Below are 18,402 nucleotides of genomic sequence, written 5' to 3'. Positions count from 1 at the left end.
GCCCAAAAGTTCCTGAAGTAAACTATTTAGATTTATGACCGGAATAATCTCAGTATGCTCAGAAATAAATTAGGTAAGATATTTTTCAAATCAAACATAACTGTGATCAATTTATTTATTACATAAAACTAATTGATTCAGTCCTCCATCACAAAGGCAGAGCTACTTTGTAATAACAGCAGTATAAAAACAGGGATTAGGGGATATAGAGAAACCTTTGGTACTGCATAATATGTATTGTGCTCCTAAATGTCCAATCAGCCTCTAGTCTTTACTTCAGGTCCTGGTTGAAATTATATGTCAAGTCTATACAGGTCCATATTTGATTGAAGTCGATGTATATTTGGGGCTGCATTTTCAAATTTCAACTCTAGACAGAAAGATGGTTCAACAACCATCTCCAGTCTGTGTGTCTCCAAAGTGCAAGTGTGACTGCTGTTTTGCGGCTGTTAACTTTTAATACATACAGCAATTTGAAAACCTCACAAAATCTAATCCATCATCCACGAAATTAGGGGTTTTAGTCAAAGGCAATGTGGAGGTGATGTCATTGCTAGGTGTAATCCAGAATCCGAGGCTCATGTTTTTCAGGCATGACCTCAACGCCCACTACGGCAGCTTGTGAAATTTAACTTCAGTCAAGGTAGTAACGGTGAGCTGTAACTGTGAATTATAACAAGCCCGGAGTGGGATGGCCAACAGTTGGCAGACTGGGCCAGTGCGGTCAGCCTGTGACACAATGGCGGTCAGCAACTTGTGAGCCTGGTTGGGGTTAGCCCAGTGTGGGAGACAGTGAGACCATGTGTGGTGAGGCCCCAGTATGGAGTGACTGTAGTCTATAGAAGGACTCTAATATCTTTAATTTTATTTCTTTATTTTCCAAATTTAGAACTTAAGGAACTGTAATGGAAAACTTTTAGCTTTTATGTTTATTTCTCTATTCTTGAGCCTAATTTATTTTAATACCTATGGTTTATAACTAGGCACTTTGTCCCTAAGATGGTGCCATGTTTAGCAACAACGGACACTTTTCACTGTCCTCCTGTAACTTCGCACTTGAGTACACATGACAATAACACCTAATTCTAATTCTATTGTCTGAATCTTGAACCCAGTCTGTCGTAACGTGACTGATATTGTGTTGATTGAGCAAGCCACTAAGGGCCAATCAGAGATGGACACCAAATGCCGGCCTTGCCAGTCGTACCCTCATCCCATCAAAGAATAACAAAAACTCATCAGACCAAGTCACATTGCTAAAGGTTTGAATTTGGTCAAGTAAGAAATGCCATTCTTCTTAATGTTAACATTTTGTTCGCGTATGTTGGGCAGCACAGTGCCTCACAGCAAGGACCCAGGCTCGATTCTACCCTTGGGCAACTGCCTTTGTGTGGAGCTTGCACATTCTCCCCTTGTCTGCCTGGGCTTCTTCCAGACGCTTCAGTTTCCCCCGGCAGTCCAAAGATGTGCAGATTAGATGGACTGGCTGTGCTAAATTGCCTGTATTGCCCAGGGATGTGTCGGTTAAGTGGATTGGCCATGGGGAAATTGTCCGGGGATGCGCAAGCTAGGTGCATTAGCCATGGGAAATGCATGGATTACAGATATAGGGTGGGTCTGGGTGGGATGCCCTTTGCAGGGTCGGTGTGAACTCGATGGGCCGAATAGCCTGTTTCCACACTGTAGGGATTCTATTTAAAAAAATCTGGCCCTTGTAATGCAGTCAGCTTGATGTGTGTTATCCCTCATATGTCTCTGTTGCACAACAAATACTTTCGGAGTCTGAAAATGTGGCTACGTAAATACTTCTTGAAACAAAGCCAAGAGCAACAGTTAGGAATGTAAACTGTAACCACAAACATCTGGTACAGATTCTTATTTGGAAAAGCAGATTGTGTTTCCTTTCATAGTAAACCTTCCCACTAGTGCCCTAAGGATATTTGTCCCCTACTCTTGGTGGGGAGCAGAAATGTTCATCTATCAGTAAATCAGCATGAACAAAGAGCAAGATCAAACTCCTACATGAAGTGGTACTAAGAGATAGCATTGTAGAGTGTGTACAAACGATGCAAATCAACTGTTCATGTAAACAGTGATGGTGAACCAGCACAGGCCATTCCCAGGAACACATACTAAAATAAATATCAGGTGATACTGCATTCAATTCTGGTCTCCCTGCCATAAGAAAGATGTTGTGAAACTTGAAAGGGTGCAGAAAAGATTTACGAGGATGTTGCTGGAGTTGGAGGGTTTCAGTCATAGGGAGAGGCTGGATAGGTTAGGGCTATTTTTCACCTGGAGCATTGGAGGCTGAGGAGTGACCTTATAGAGCTTTAGAAAATCATGAGTGTCATGGATAGGGGGAATAATCAAGGTCTTTCTCTCGGGCACGGGAGTCCAAAACTAGAAGGCATAGGTCTAAGGTGAGAGGGGAAAGACAGAAAAGGGAACTAAGGGGCACAGAGGATGGTGCATATATGGAATGAGCTGCCAACGAAAGTGGTGGGGGCTGGTACAATTCCAAAATGTAAAAGGCATCTTCATAGGTATATGAATAGGAAGGGTTTAGAGGGATATGGACTAAATGCTGGCAAATGGGACCAGATCAATTTAGGATATCTGGTGGCATAGATGAGTTGGACCAAAGGTTCTGTTTCCGTGCTATAAAAGGCTAACTCTCTGACTATAGATATAGTTAGAGAAGCATGTGTTCAAAGAAAGATGTTGTTTCATCTGCCTGAACATTGCTGGTCTTGAAGGCTAGGAGCAGTTTAGACTTCAACAAAGGAGCAAATGGTTTATTAAGATGGGAACAAATAGAGCAGATAGAAAACTTGCAACAAACATAAAAACAGACAGTAAGAGCTTCTGTAAGTGTGCAAAAGGATAAAGAATGGTGAAAACAAATGAAGGCCCTTTACAGGAGATTTGATAATGGAGGATAAGGAAATAATGGAGTAATCAAACAACTATTTTGTTTTGTCTTCACAGAAAAAGACAAAAAAAAAACTTCCTGGAAATGCTAGTGATGCAAGAGTCTTTTAGGAAGGAGGAACTGAAAGGAAATTAGCGATAGTAAAACAAAAGTTGCTGAAGAAATGATCGGGAGTAAAAACCGATGAATCTCCAAGGTTTGATAATCTACATCCCAGGTGGTGGCCATGGAAATAGAAGATGTACTGGCTGTTATCTCAAGTAAGATGTGATTATGCTGAATCTGTGCCCATGGCAGTGATGGTAATTGGTGTCATGGATCAAGAATTGTTGGCCATTTTATCTTTTCGTATCAAATTGTGATGGAAGGTGATTTACGAGTGCAGCATACCCATTGTGGCACTAATACACAGGACATCTTCTGTGGCAATCTTTGAATATGCATATTAGGCAAGTATTAGCACAGAATCCCAGCGTAGACCCTGAGTGGCACATTTTCCATTTATATATCGGGAACACAGAATTAAATCCTCACCGATTGCAGTTATTTGCTTTGTTGTTTCCGCATATAACATGGTGCGATTATTATAAGCCTTGCAGGTGTAATTCCCAAAGTCACTTATGTTCATTTTGGAAAGGACTAGTGTTTCACTTGTCTGCCGAAGAGAGTTCCCGTTTAGTAGCCATTCGAACGTGGCAGGAGGAATGGAGTCAGCAGTACATCTGAGAATGATATCTGATTCAGGAGCATATGCTTCCTTCTCATCATCGATGGTCAGCTGAGGGGTATCTGGTCCATCTAGAACAAAAGAGAGAGTGTGGCTGTAAGTAATGGAACGCACAGGAGGTCTTGGGTGGTGTCTCTGAGCTTTGGGTCCAGGTCACACTGGCAGGAGCTGATGGCCAAGGGGAGTGCATTTGTAAAAATGACTAAATGGGTGTAAATCTTCACGTTGCAGGCGATAAGAGAGTGGGAGAGATTGGTGGTGTGTTGGGTATGGATTGGAGCCTCTCATGTCCACATTATATGGGGTATGTATGTTACCACTGCAATTCGAATCCCTACGGAGACGGCTGGTTCAATTTGGTGCAGAACCACCATGGACCAGATTGGCACAGGATTTTATGCCCCTTTCAGCTGGGGGTGGGCTGGAAATCTGCGCCCTTGCTCTGCCTGAGGAGATGCATATTGCACCCATCTTTGGGCACAGTTTGGTAATGGGCCCTTCAGTCCAACCAATCCATGACATACATAATCCCAAACTAAACTAGTCCCACCTGCCTACTCCTGGGCCATATCTTTCCAAACCTTTCCTATTCATATACTTATACAAATGTCGTTTAAATGTTGTAATTGTAGCCACATCCACCACTTCCTCAGGAATTTCATTCCACATACGAACCAGCCACTGTGTCAAAAAAATTACCCCATGTGTTTTTTTAAAATCTCTCCTCTCTCACCTTAAAAATGCATCCCCAAGTCTTGAAATCCCCGATCCTAGAGAACAGACAACCACCATAAATTCTATTGACACCCCTCTATTTTACAAACTTCAATAAGATTGCCACTCAACCCTCTACACTCTAGTGAAAGAAGTCTTAGCTTATCCAGCCTTTCTTTGCAACTTAGATCGTACATACCCTGCAACATCCCAGCACACCTGTTCTGAACGCAAGGTAAAGAAGGAACACACAAAATGAATGAGGAACTCCCTTTCATAAACCGACTTACTAAAAGCAAACCTACCACTTCAGGAACAGATTCTGGCCATTATATTTATTGTCAATGATACTTATGTGCACTGAATTAAGAGTAAAATATTTGGAGAAGGATGAAATTGGAGCAGATATAGGCCCCTTCAATTATGCATTGCATTTTAATAAGATCAGGGATGATCTGTTTGTGTTACAAATGCCCCATTCCCATTTATTCCCGATAACCTTTGATTCCCCTGCACAATGAGAAACTGCCTTGGCCACTGTCTTAAAAATATTCAATCCCTTGCCTCTGCCGTCTTCTGCAAAGAATTCCAAAGTAGCGCTGAGAAATTCTTTTCCTATTCGTCCTAAAAGGTCAACCCCTAATTTTAAAACAGCGCCCCACCATTCTGGATTTAACCACGAGAGAAAACATCCCTGTCATGTCCACCTTGTCAAGATCATTTAGGATCTTATATGCTTCAATCAAGTCATCTTATCTTCTTCTGAACTCCAGTGGAAACGCGGCCTGTCTGTCCAATTCCTCTCATAATAAAGGATAATATCCTACTAGCTTTCCTGATTAACTGCTTTACCTGCATGCATTCAGGTACTTGCCTTTTCCATGAGGTGACACGAGCCTAGAACCACAGTCATGTGATTGACTAGAAACTGCCCTCTGAATGGCCTGAAGTTCAAAATCATTCGTGATGGGAAACAATTTGTTTGGCAAAAAAAAAGTTAATTCTTAAAATATCTAAAAGGAAATTCCAAAACAGTTCAAATTGAACATTATGGAAAATACATTTCGAGTAGATTGCAGTTTGAGGCCTCAATCTCATGGGATATTTCCTATATGTATGCATTGACAAGCATATACATTACAATACAATACAGCACAGGAACAGGTACTTTAGTCCACATCTTATAAGTTGCTAATGTGTCTGTTTCCACCATCTCCACTGGCAGTGCATTCCAAGCACCGTCTGCGTGAAAACCTTTCCCCTAAACTTAACCCACTTTACCTTAAACCTGGGTCCTCTTGTAGCTGACCTTTCCCCCCGGGAAAGCGCCTCAGACTATCCGCCCTATCACAATTTTGTAGACCACTACTGGGTCTCCCCTCAGCCTCCATCTTTCCACTGAAAACAATGTCAGTTTATTCAACTTCTCATCATAACTGAAGCCCTCCAGACCAGGCAACATCCTACTAAATCTTCTGAGCACCCTCTCCAAAGTATTCATAAAAATACTGGTAGCGTAGTGAACGGCATGCAGTATTCCAAACACGACTTAACTAAAATTTGTACAGCTATAACATAACTTGCCAACTTTTACATTCAACAACTCAGCTGATGAAAGCAAACCTGCTGCATGCCTTCCAGATCACCTTGTAGCTTGAAGACTTCTGAAAATGACCAGCTCCTATATATAGTATGGCTGTTGCAGACCAAAGGACATTTTTGACTCAGTTAATGGTAAAATCCATATGGTGCAGAAACAGGCCATTTGGCCCATTAAGTCAGCACTGACTTTCCAAACAGCATCCCACTTGAGCCCAGTCCCCGACCTTACCCCAACGCTGTTACCCTGCATTTAGCAATTATATCCTGGGATACAATGAGCAATTTAGCATGGCCAATCCACCTAACCTCCACATCTTTGGACTGCGGGAAGAACTGGAACATCCAGAGGAAAGGTATGCAGATACAGGGTGAGCGTGCAAGCTACACACACCCAAGGGTGAGAATTGAACTGGGGACCCTGGCAGTGTGGGCAGCAGTGTTAACTGCTGAGTTACTGTGCCACCCCATATTCAAGCAGCAGTTATGTATGTCTTAGTGTACATTCCTGGCAACGCAGCGTAAAGCACAGAACTGTTCAAGATGGTTTGAGAGATAGTAGGAACTGCACATGCTGGAGAATCTGAGATAACACGGTGTAAAGCTAGATGAACACAGCAGGCCCAGCAGCATCAGAGGAGCAGGAAGGCTAACGTTTCAGGCCTAGGCCCTTCTTCTTCAGAAATGGGGGAGAAGGTTATTTCAAAACCTCCTTCCCCTCCTCCATTTCTGAAGAAGGGTCTAGACCCGAAACGTCAGCCTTCCTGCTCCTCTGATGCTGCTTGGCCTGCTGGGTTCATCCAGCTCTATACCTTGTTAACTCACTGTTCCAGATGGGTCTGACGGGAAACCCACAGCTCGCTTCCTAGAACTTCTTTGCAAAAGCACATTCCGGAACATGTGGACCATTTTTTCACCACTGCTGCCGACTTGTCGGCAGCATGCAATGGCATGAAGGGTCCGGGCATGTGTGATGATTTGACGGGGAAGTCACTTATCACTATAAGCCAAGTTACATGTTAGCGTTCGAGTACAAGATTAGGCCATGAGCCATTCTGCTAAATTATGTTGGCAAGTCTGCTCAGCTGATCAGTGAATGAGAACCACTTCCTCCTTTTTCTGAAGCTCCTGGAGAACACTACATGCTGACAACTGCGTGATGGACTTATGGTCAAAACGTGGTTTTCTGTACCAATGTTTCTATGAAGGACCAGTGCTGCAGTCCAGTCCAAGTATGGCATGGTGCCTCAGTGGTTAGCACTGCTGTGTCACAATGCCAGGGACCTCCGTTCAATTCCAGCCTCAGGTGACTGTCTGTGCAAAGTCTGCAGTTTCTCCCTGTTTCTGCGTGGGTTTACTCTGGGTGCTCTGGTTTCCCCCCACCTTCCAAAGATGTGCAGGTTAGATGGATTGGCCATGCTAAATTGCCCCGTGATGTGCAGGCTAGGCAGATTTTCCACCACAAATGTGTGGTTATGGGTAGGGTGCCAGGTCTCGGTGAGATGCTCTTTAGAGGGTTAGTGCAGGCCCAATAAGCCGAATGGTCTCTTTACACACTTTTGTATGCATTCTTGTGAAATACTTGGAAGAGTACTGGGTCCAGAGTCATCCTTCACAACACTGGGAACAGGTAGATTCTCAGTACGGAACAGGCAACGGATTTGAGTCTTTCCAAGTAATACCCACATCTCATAGAGTGAATGGCTTCCTTTCCCATTTTCACATCCATATTACTGAGAGTCTGTAGTCAGAAGTAGACCAGATTGAATAAGGATGGAAGATTCCTTCTCTGAAGGACATCAGTGAAGCAAATCAATTTTGTTTCTAAACGGCCACCAGTCCAGTTTCATTGATTGAAGCATCAACTGGCCCATCGACTAGTTGTAAGCCAAGGTAGCAGATCATTGCAAGCCTAAGTGACATTACCACCATCCCTTGCAAGCCAACATCTGCAACAGCCAAAGTAAAGTCACCAGACCATAGGGCTGTTCTCTCATTCAAGAAGAAATGACTGGTGATGAACGCACCTCAGGCAAGGGGACAGGTTGAGAAGGGGAATCCTATCTCTCAGAGAATGTGGGAATTGAAGTTAGTATTACGTTGCATTGCAAACCAGCTACCCAGCCAACTGAGTTAACTGATCCCAGCCAATCCTTTCTATAAAACAACATCTACATAGGAACAGGAGTAGGCCATTCAGCCCCTTGAGCCTGTTCCGCCAGTCAATGAGATCGTGGCTGATCTGTGGTCTAACTCCACATACATTCCTCTGGACCATATGGCTTAATCTCTTTTCTGAACAAAAATATATCTAACTCAAGTTGAAAACAAACAACTGATTCAGCATCTATTGCCATTTGTGGAAGAGAGTTCCGAACATCTCCCACCCTTTGAGTACAGAAGTGCTTCCAAACATCTTTCCTGAATGCTTTGGCCATAATTTTTAGACTGTACCTCTCAGTTCTGGAAGCACCAACCAGTGGAAACCGTTCATCTTTAAATTTATCTGTCTTTTTCCTGATAGTACATTGAAGACTTTGATTGGATCATTCCTTAACCATTTATATTCTAGAGAAACCAGGTCTAATTTGTGCAATTTCTCCTCAGTCCAGGTCTCATTCTTGTAAATCTACACTGTACTCCCTCCAGGGCCATTATGTCCTTCCTGAGGTGTCGTGCCCAGAATTCCTCACAGTGCTCCAAGTGGGGTCTAACTAGGACTTTGTCTGTGAATCAGGATTTGGTATAACTGTAGCACAACTTCGGCACCCTCATACTCCAGCCTTTTAGATATGGTATTACCCAGTCATGTGACAAATGATACTTCGTTAATTTAGATAAAGTATTTCAATAAATTACCATGGTGTGCAAAGAGAAAAGTTTAATCTCCTACCCTACAGTTACTGAGTTGTACTCACAGTAAACGCTCAGTTCAAATGGATTGCTTGTTTCACTATTTCTGTAGCCCCATGCCTGGCATGAGTAGTTGCCTGAATCTGATCTATTCACCGATGATATTGTCAGTGTGGCATTGCCCTCTGATAACTTCATCCTCTCGTTGCTCTGAATAAACTGGTTCAACTTCATCCAGGACAGATACCTCAGATCACCAGTTACGTGACAAGTCAAGGACACTGTGTCATTGTGTTCAATTGGGTCTGAAACATTTGCAGTAATGTTTGGCTTCGAGACTGGCTCTGGAAGAGAGAGAGAGAGAAAATACGCTCGATTATTTTTCTATTGCTGTATAACTTTGATTTTATAGAAATCAATGCATTGGCACTTGTAGCATTTGTCAGAATGGCACCAATTATGAGACTCGCTCGGAGAGCTGCTGTCAGAAAGTTGCGCCTTCACCTGAAATGTAATTCTGCCATCATATCCAGGATATAGCCAACCACTTGACTGGCACCCACCAGCTTCAATAGCTAGTTGGGAAAGTGGTGGGGTAGTGAGATGTCGCTAGTTTTTGTAATGTAGAACTGCTGGTTTGCAATCCTACCATAATGCACAGCATGACATTAACTTAACCTGCCTAATGCTGATCTTGCCATCACTGTTTACAACGGTTATCATGATTGAAACTAGCTTTACATCGCTGACTTCTACTAGGTACAGGGGTAGGATTTGAACCCACACCCATTACGTTGCCCAAACACTTGCTGGCCCAGTGATACCACAGCTGCGCCATCATCTCCTGCGCCCATGCGAGTTGTAATAATTTCCTTTGGATAAACATTTTGTGTTTCTGTTGTTTCCTGTTGCTAAAGAGGGCGACCGAGCCTTTTTTCCTCACCTACAACATGAACCTCTGTCGTTTTATTGATGTACTTTCCAGTCATATTGTTATGGGCTTGGCACATGTAAATGCCGTTGTGACTTGAGCCATAGCTATCGATGACCATCATTTGTCCTGTTCGGTTCAGAGAGCGCCCATTGAAAAACCACTTGAATTCGGCAGGTGGAACTGACAGCACAGAACAGTTGAAAGTGACATTTGATCCCAAGATGATGTCTTCTTTATCAGGATCAATGGAAATTTGAGGATCTTCTGGACCAACTGCAGCAAGTAAAAGATATAGATATTAACATGGGCTTCTCAGGAAGAATGTCACCTCAGAACAAAAGCTAGAAGAAAGAAACATACAGAATCTTGTAAGGAAGAGCAAGATTAATGGTACCACATGCATGAAGAAACTGTCAGTTGGGCATCTGATGCATTTGCATTCATTTTTGCATTTGCAATGTTGAATCAGGTAGGTTCACTGGATCACTAATGGGTTTCACTTTTGTTGCTGCCTTCACACAAAAGGTTGGAAATTTCAAATGGCAGGGATTTCCTGTAGGGACAACGCCTTGCATTTGTTTTTTTTTCTGCACACAGCAGCATCTGCACCACTGAGATAAGCCCCAGGCCTCTTCTGCTGAACTGTGAACTTTGTAAGTTCAAGGCTGAGAATACTCCCCATGGGGATAGGAGGCAAAAGTGCACCTCTTTCCCAGGTAAAAATTGTATCAGAGATAATGGGAACTGCAGATGCTGGAGAATCCAAGATAACAAAATGTGAGGCTGGATGAACACAGCAGGCCAAGCAGCATCTCACGAGCACAAAAGCTGACGTTTCGGGCCTAGACCCTTCATCAGAGAGGGGGATGGGGTGAGGGTTCTGGAATAAATAGGGAGAGAGGGGGAGGCGGACCGAAGATGGAGAGAAAAGAAGATAGGTGGAGAGAGTATAGGTGGGGAGGTAGGGAGGGGATAGGTCAGTCCAGGGAAGACGGACAGGTCAAGGAGGTGGGATGAGGTTAGTAGGTAGCTGGGGGTGCGGCTTGGGGTGGGAGGAAGGGATGGGTGAGAGGAAGAACAGGTTAGGGAGGCAGAGACAGGTTGGACTGGTTTTGGGATGCAGTGGGTGGAGGAGAAGAGCTGGGCTGGTTGTATGGTGCAGTGGGGGGAGGGGACAAACTGGGCTGGTTTAGGGATGCGGTGGGGGAAGGGGAGATTTTGAAGCTGGTGAAGTCCACATTGATACCATTAGGCTGCAGGGTTCCCAAGCGGAATATGAGTTGCTGTTCCTGCAACCTTCGGGTGGCATCATTGTGGCACTGCAGGAGGCCCATGTACATTGATGACTGTATCGGCGCCACCTCTTGCTCCCCAGAGGAGCTCGAACAGTTCATCCACTTCACCAACACCTTCCACCCCAACCTTCAGTTCACCTGGGCCATCTCCAGCACATCCCTCACCTTCCTGGATCTCTCAGTCTCCATCTCAGGCAACCAGCTTGTAACTGATGTCCATTTCAAGCCCACCGACTCCCACAGCTACCTAGAATACACCTCCTCCCACCCACCCTCCTGCAAAAATTCCATCCCCTATTCCCAATTCCTCCGCCTCCGCCGCATCTGCTCCCACGATAAGACATTCCACTCCCGCACATCCCAGATGTCCAAGTTCTTCAAGGACCGCAACTTTTCCCCCACAGTGATCGAGAACGCCCTTGACCGCGTTTCCCGCATTTCCCGCAACACATCCCTCACACCCCGCCCCCGCCACAACCGCCAAAAGAGGATCCCCCTCGTTCTCACACACCACCCCACCAACCTCCGGATACAACGCATCATCCTCCGACACTTCCGCCATCTACAATCCGACCCCACCACCCAAGACATTTTTCCATCCCCACCCCTGTCTGCTTTCCGGAGAGACCACTTTCTCCGTGACTCCCTTGTTTGCTCCACACTGCCCTCCAACCCCACCACACCTGGCACCTTCCCCTGCAACCGCAGGAAATGCTACACTTGCCCCCACACCTTCTCCCTCACCCCTATCCCAGGCCCCAAGATGACATTCCACATTAAGCAGAGGTTCACCTGCACATCTGCCAATGTGGTATACTGCATCCACTGTACCCGGTGTGGCTAGAGGAACAGGCAAAGGGATGGGAGAGAAAGAAATGGATGGATAAATAAACAAAATGGTAGGCAGACAGATAGATATTCATACTTACAATAAACCGTAAGGAACAGTGTGTTACTTGTTTTGCGACTGACAGTGTTGTAGCCCTCACACTGATATTCTCCCGAATCTGACCGATTGACCGCTGTTAATATTAATGTGTGATTGTCCAATGACAAATTCATCCTGTCGTTATACTGAATGTATTGGCCATCCTTGATCCATTGAATGGATGGGGAATGTCCAGTCAGGTTGCAGTACAGTGTGACAGTTTCATTGTCTTCCACAACTTGTGACAAGCTCAGGGAGATTTCGGGCTTGGAAACAGGTTCTGCAAAAATTGAATCCATATATTTTTAGGCCATAAACTTAAAATGATCAACTCAACCTAACATGTAACGTAAGGCTGTACAAAATAGGAATGGGAGTAGGCCATTCTGCCCCTCAATATGATCATGGCTAATCTGATTCACCTCATACTCATTTCCCTGTCCTTTCACCATGACTGATTCCCAGACTGATCAAGAATCTATCTATTCCAGCCTTAAATATACACAAAGACTCTGTCCACACAGCTCTCTGTGATGTGGAGTTCCAAAGACTCACAACCTTCAGAGAGAAGAAGTTCCTCCTCATCTCAGTCTTAAATTGGTGCTCCTTTATTCTGAGACAATGCCCTCAGGTCTCAGACTTTTCCATGATGGGAAACATCCTTGCAGCATCAACCCCAACAAGCCCCTAAAAATCCTAACAAAAACAAAGTTGCTGGAAAAGCTCAGCAGGTCTGGCAGCATTTATGAAGGGAAAAACAGAGTTAACATTTCAGTGACCCTTCCTCAGAATCCCTTCCCAAGAATCCCCCTCCTAAAAATCCTATGTGTTTCAATGAGATACCTCTCATTCCTCTAAACTCCACTGAGTGCTGTCCCAACTTGTTTCGCCTTTGCTCATAAGACAATCCTTCCATCATGGTGATCATCCTGGTGAACCTTCTTCTGAGCAGCCTTCATTGAAACATCTTTCCTCAGAAAGTGGACCGAAACTGTTCACAGTACGCCAGATATGGTGTCACTAACACCTTGTACAGTTCATAGAATTCCTATAATGTGGAAGCAGACCACTTGGCCCATCAAGTTGACATCAACCTACCCTATCTCTGCATTTCCCATGCTAAACTACCCAGCCAACACATTCCTAGACATGATGGGCAATTTAGCATGGCCAGTCCACCTAATCTGCACATATTTAGACTACAGGGGGAAACCTACCCTAACTCAGGGAGAACATGCACACTGCACACAGACAGTCACCAGAGGGTGGAATCGGACCCAGGCCCCTGGCACTGAAAGGCAGCTGTGCTGACACTGAGCCACCGTGCTGCCATTACAATATGACTACCCAACTCATACATCCTTGAAATAAGGGCCAACAATATATTACTAAGTTGCACAAATCAGTCTTGAATCTCTCTGTGCAATGCAAGCTGTTTTATCTTTTCTTAAATAATCATTTGGTGGTTTGCATTCGGTCTAAAACAAGCGATTTCTTTTGTCAACATGTGTATCTGTAACAATGCACAGTCAAGGCTTACGAGACAACCACTCCTATTTAATTGCATCCACTAAAAAAAACTGAACTCAGGAAACATGAGGACTGCATGCAGAAATATAATTAGCCTGTGTGGGAAAATTAGAGTATTGTTGTTATATGTTTGTTGCTACAAGCGATATATCATACAAACACATGTTTCTTTACCAATGTAAAGAACGGAAATAGCAAATTACTTCATTGTTTGGCTTTTGTCTGCAAACAATTGATTATCCCGCCCTGTGTTGCCTTAAATCGCTGGGGAATGAGTAATCAGTGAGCTTCTACATCCGGTTGAGTTAGAAATGAAACTGAAGTGGTGAAGTACATGGCATTGACAATGTGTGGAGCTCATTGTGGTTTACCAATCACCATTAAACTAAGGCAATATTGTGTCTACACTGAATCATTCTGAAACTTCGGCTTTCAACATTAGCTTGTTGGTACTATTGTTTCAGAAGTGTGCCTTGTTCCAGAATGTCTTTACAAAATCTACACTGATATTACATTCTTGACAGACCCAGGGAGTGTGAGGTGGAAGGGTGTAATAATTCGGGTGTTTCAGTTGTGGTACCATTAAAAAAAACAACTCTGCCTCATCCTGTGTGTAGCTGCATGTGGGTCCTTGATATACAAATGTTAAGTATCAGTATGGTTTGAACTGTCCTGACGTTGCTCAGTTGGAGGGTTTAAGCTATAGCGAGGGGTTGAACAGGCTGGGGCTATTTTCCCTGGAGCATCAGAGGCTGAGGGGTGACGTTATGGAGGTTTATACAGTCAGGAAGAACGTAAATAGGGCCAATAGCCAAGGTCTTTTCTCCAGGGTAGGGGAGTCCAACACTAGAGGGCATGGCTTTTTCACACAGAGGGTGGTGCTTGTTTGGAATGAGCTGCCAGAGGAGATCGTGGACATGGGTCCAATTACAATATTTAAAAGGCATCTGGATGAGTATATGAATAGGGACGGTTTAGTGGGAGATGGGCCAAATGCTGGCCAATGAGACTAGATTAGTTTAGCATAGCAGGGTGGCATGCATGAGTGGGACTGAAGGGCCTGTTTCCAATTATGTAACTATGACTCTATGAGACTGGACCCAATGATGTACATATATTCTTTAAATTCATTCAGGGATGAGTGTATTACAGGCTAGACCAGCATTTGTTGCTCATCCCTAATTTTCCAGAAGGCAGTTAAGATTGATTATTGACTGATTTTATTGTCACATATACCAAAATACAGTGAAAAGCTTTGTTTATGTGCAGTACAGGCAGATCACAGCAAGCAAAGGAAGTACAGATCAAAAAGACTGACAGGAATACAGGTCACATCGCAGGTTACACTATTTGGGGCTACAGTCCAAGGCCATAAAGAAGCTGTTCCTGGACCCGCTCGTGCATATGTTCAGGCTTCTGTATCTTCTGCCTGATGGAAGATATTGTAAGAGATCATTACCAGGGTGCGATGTGTCTTTGATGATGTTAGCCGCCTTTCTGCAGCAATGAGCTGTGTACACAGAGCCCATGGATGGAAGATAACATGGTGTGGAGCTGGATGAACACAGCAGGCCAAGCAGCATCAGGGGAGCAGGAAAGCTGACATTTTGGGTCTACACCCTTCTTCAGAAAAGGGTCAGGTCCAGACCCGAAACATCAGCTTTCCTGCTCCTCTGATGCTGCTTGGCCTGCTGTGTTCACCCAGCCCTACACCTTGTTATCTCAGATTCTCCAGCATCTGCAGTTCCCACTATCCATGGATGGAGATTTGGCTTCTGTGATGGTCTGGGCTGTGCACATCACCTTCCATAGTTGCTTACAGTCCTGGGCCGAGCAGGAAGAATCAATCACATTGCTGTTAGTCTGGAATCACATGGAGGCTACACCAGATAAGGACAGCAGTTTCCTTCCCGAAAGGACATCAGTGAACCAGATTGGTTTCTTCCAACAGTGGTCATCATTAGATTCCCAATTCCAGATTTTTATTGAATTCAAATTGCACCATCTGCCGATGGCAGGATTCAAACCTCGGTCCCGCAGAACATTACCTGAGTCTCTGGATTAACAGTCCGGTGATACTACTAATAGGCGTCACCTCCCCTACTGATGCTCCCAGAACTGCTGAGGATTTTTCAGCAATTTCTGTTTTTTTTTCTGATGTTGCTAAGGATGGGGCTGGCCCACATTACTACAAAATGCTTCAAGTAGCGACACGCAGAGGAACAGAAGGATCTTGGGGTGTTTGTTCACAGATCACCAAAGGTGGCAGGACAGGTTAATAGGGTGGCTAAGAAAGAATATACAACAATTGCTTTTATCATTCACAGTATAGATATAAGAGCAGGGAGTTAATGTTGGAGCTGTGCAGGGCTTTGTACAGCCACTAACTGGAGTTCTGTGTGCAGTCCTGGTCACCATATTATAGGAAGGGTGTAGTAGCAGTGGAGGGGGTGCAGGGGAGATTCAACAGGATGTTGCCTGGGATGGAACATTTCAGCTCTGAAGAGAGATTGGGTTGTTTAGAGCAGAGGAGGTTGCGGGCAACCTGATAGAGATGTATAAGTTTATGAGAGGCATGAACAAGGTGGGTAGAAGGCAGCCGTGCCACTTAGTCGAAAGATCAATAACAAGGTCAGCAGGGGGGAATAATTTTATGATGAAAGGAAGAAGGTTTAGAAACTTGAGGAAAATATGTTTCACCCACAAAGTAATGAGGAATTGGAATCCGCTATGGGGAAAGCTGTAAAGATAGGAAGCCTCACAGCCTTTAAAAAGTGCTTGGATGAGCGTATCATAGCATTACAAGCTTTGGGCCTAGTGCTGGAAAGTGGGACTGGTGTACATTTAGAGTTGTCAAAGTAGTCAGTGCAGACTCAATGGGCCGAAGTGCCTCTTTTGTACTGGATGATTCTAGTTGGACTGTGCTGCGCCATGTATCTTTTAGTGGAGATATATCTTGAACCATAGGTCCATCAGGTTGCAGTCTGCAAAACATTCTTGCAGAGGTACTGTGGAGGATGGAAATGGGTGGGACTGTCAGATAGTTCCCTGGTGGTCACCTGGCAGACATTCCTGTTACTACGACTTACAAAGATGCATCAAGGCCAAGTTCCCATCCCCATCACATTCCTCCTCTATGTCTGGGGTCTCACTCCCGGTGGTAGTTGCATTGAGAGGACACTCTTTTCTGAAAGCACTTTCCAGGTAGCTCCAGAACCAAAGATCTCTAGGGTACAGGTTGTTCCTGGGGCTGTATGCCCAAGGCAAATGTCAACTTCTACTGGAGATCAGTTACAGAGAACGTGGTTGACTCTGAACTGCCCTCTGAGCAATTAGGGATCAGCACTGCCCTCAAGCCATTGATGAATAAAAGAAAAGAATCTTCAATTCTGATCCGGCCCATAATAACTCCAGAAACCCAATGGGAAAGGGATATTGTCTATTTTTGAACACCAAAATAGGGCCACTAGTCACGGCATGCAAAGGCTAGGCCTGGCACAGCACGGGCAGTTCTCCAAAACCATCCCTTGTCTGCTTTAATCATCTCTTTGTTGCAACTGATGCAATTAAAAGGCTTGCTAGGCCATTGTCAGAGGGCAGATAAGAGTCAGTCACAAAGCTGTGTCCCTGGAGTCATATGTAGGCCAAACCAGGTAAGGATGGCAGATTTCCTTCTCTGATATTAGTGAGCCAGATGCTTTTTTCCTGACAATCAATGATGGCTTCATGTTCATCAGTAGATTCTTACCTCCAGATATTTTTTTTAAATTTCAAATTTCACCATCTGCCTTGACAGGATTCAAACCTTGGTCCTGATGACATTAGCTGAGTTTCTGAATTGAGAGTCTGGTGATAATACTACAAGGTCAGCACCTCTCCTTCTGGGTCAGCTTTCTCTTTCCTATCTAGAAGTGCTCTTACACACAACTGAATAGGTTACTCACCATGGTTGTTTGTTTTAAACACTGCTTTTAAATATAAATCACACATAGAGCCAATCAAACCATTTTTCCATCACAGGAAATGCAAGTCATCAAACTGAGGCAGGTGTAGGGTCTGCTTTATTTTATTTCCCCCAAATCAACCTGTTCAGAAATATTACTACGTGCCTCTGGAACAGGTTGGATTTGAACACAGGCATCCAGGTTTAGGGGTAGGCAAGCGACCATTGTGCAACAAAAGGGCCCTTCTGGATTTGCTTTTTTAAAATTAACGTATTTTTCTAATCAACCTGTTCAGAGATATCTAGGTCTGCTTGATAAAGGGCTCTGATTATGAGTTCAAGGGCAGGCTGTTGCCTGTTAACAAGGAAACTCTCACTCAATGAGCTTCAGAGAGAGATTAATCAATGTTTCCCTATGGGCTCTATAGGGGTAATCGCACTCCTGAAACACACTGGTTTTCCCAGTGCAGAGAACTGACTTTGACTGAGTGTCACAGACTGTTCATTCCAAGGTATAGCAACACATGCTAAGGGACGCACTTAAGCTGAGCGCAGCTGCACAGAGCTCAATGGGGAATGGTCTTTCAGCTAAAGTTTGCTAGGGGATTGAACACTGTAGAACCACAGTGGTTAACACAGCTGTCTTACAGCACCAGGAACCCAGGTTTGGTTCTAGCCTTGGATGACTGTCTTTGTGTAGTTCACATGTTTTCTGCGTGGATTTCTCCAGGTGCTCTCGTTTCCTCCCACAGTCCAAAATGTAAGGTTCAGTGTATTGGCAATGGTAAATTGCCCCATAGTATTCAGAGATATGCAGGCTAGATGGACTAGCCATGAAGGTATAGGGTGTGGGTCTGGATGGGATGCTCTCCAAGAAGGTCATTGCACACTCAATGGGCCAAATGGCCTCTTTCTGCACTGTAGGAATTGTATGATACATAGGT

At 44.3% G+C, this 18,402-nt stretch overlaps 1 protein-coding gene across 3 annotated transcripts in view; it reads right to left on the bottom strand.

The window, feature by feature from the left end:
- The window catches only part of LOC125448551 (carcinoembryonic antigen-related cell adhesion molecule 5-like), a 61,588-nt gene that overhangs the window by 12,769 nt on the left and 30,417 nt on the right, over positions 1-18,402 (bottom strand). For all 3 annotated transcript variants that reach the window (XM_059641258.1, XM_048523933.2, XM_048523932.2), the window contains exons 3-6: positions 11,987-12,265; positions 9,772-10,035; positions 8,894-9,172; positions 3,470-3,733 (exon numbers count right to left, since the gene is read on the bottom strand). In XM_059641258.1, coding sequence (XP_059497241.1) covers positions 3,470-3,733; positions 8,894-9,172; positions 9,772-10,035; positions 11,987-12,265 — 1,086 coding nt within the window. The remainder of the gene's footprint in view (positions 1-3,469; positions 3,734-8,893; positions 9,173-9,771; positions 10,036-11,986; positions 12,266-18,402) is intronic.

This window comes from Stegostoma tigrinum, chromosome 41, assembly GCF_030684315.1.
Source record: "Stegostoma tigrinum isolate sSteTig4 chromosome 41, sSteTig4.hap1, whole genome shotgun sequence".
NCBI lineage: Eukaryota > Metazoa > Chordata > Chondrichthyes > Orectolobiformes > Stegostomatidae > Stegostoma > Stegostoma tigrinum.
The sequence above is the reverse complement of the archived record's forward strand: the minus strand, read 5'-3'. Positions and strand labels throughout refer to the sequence as shown.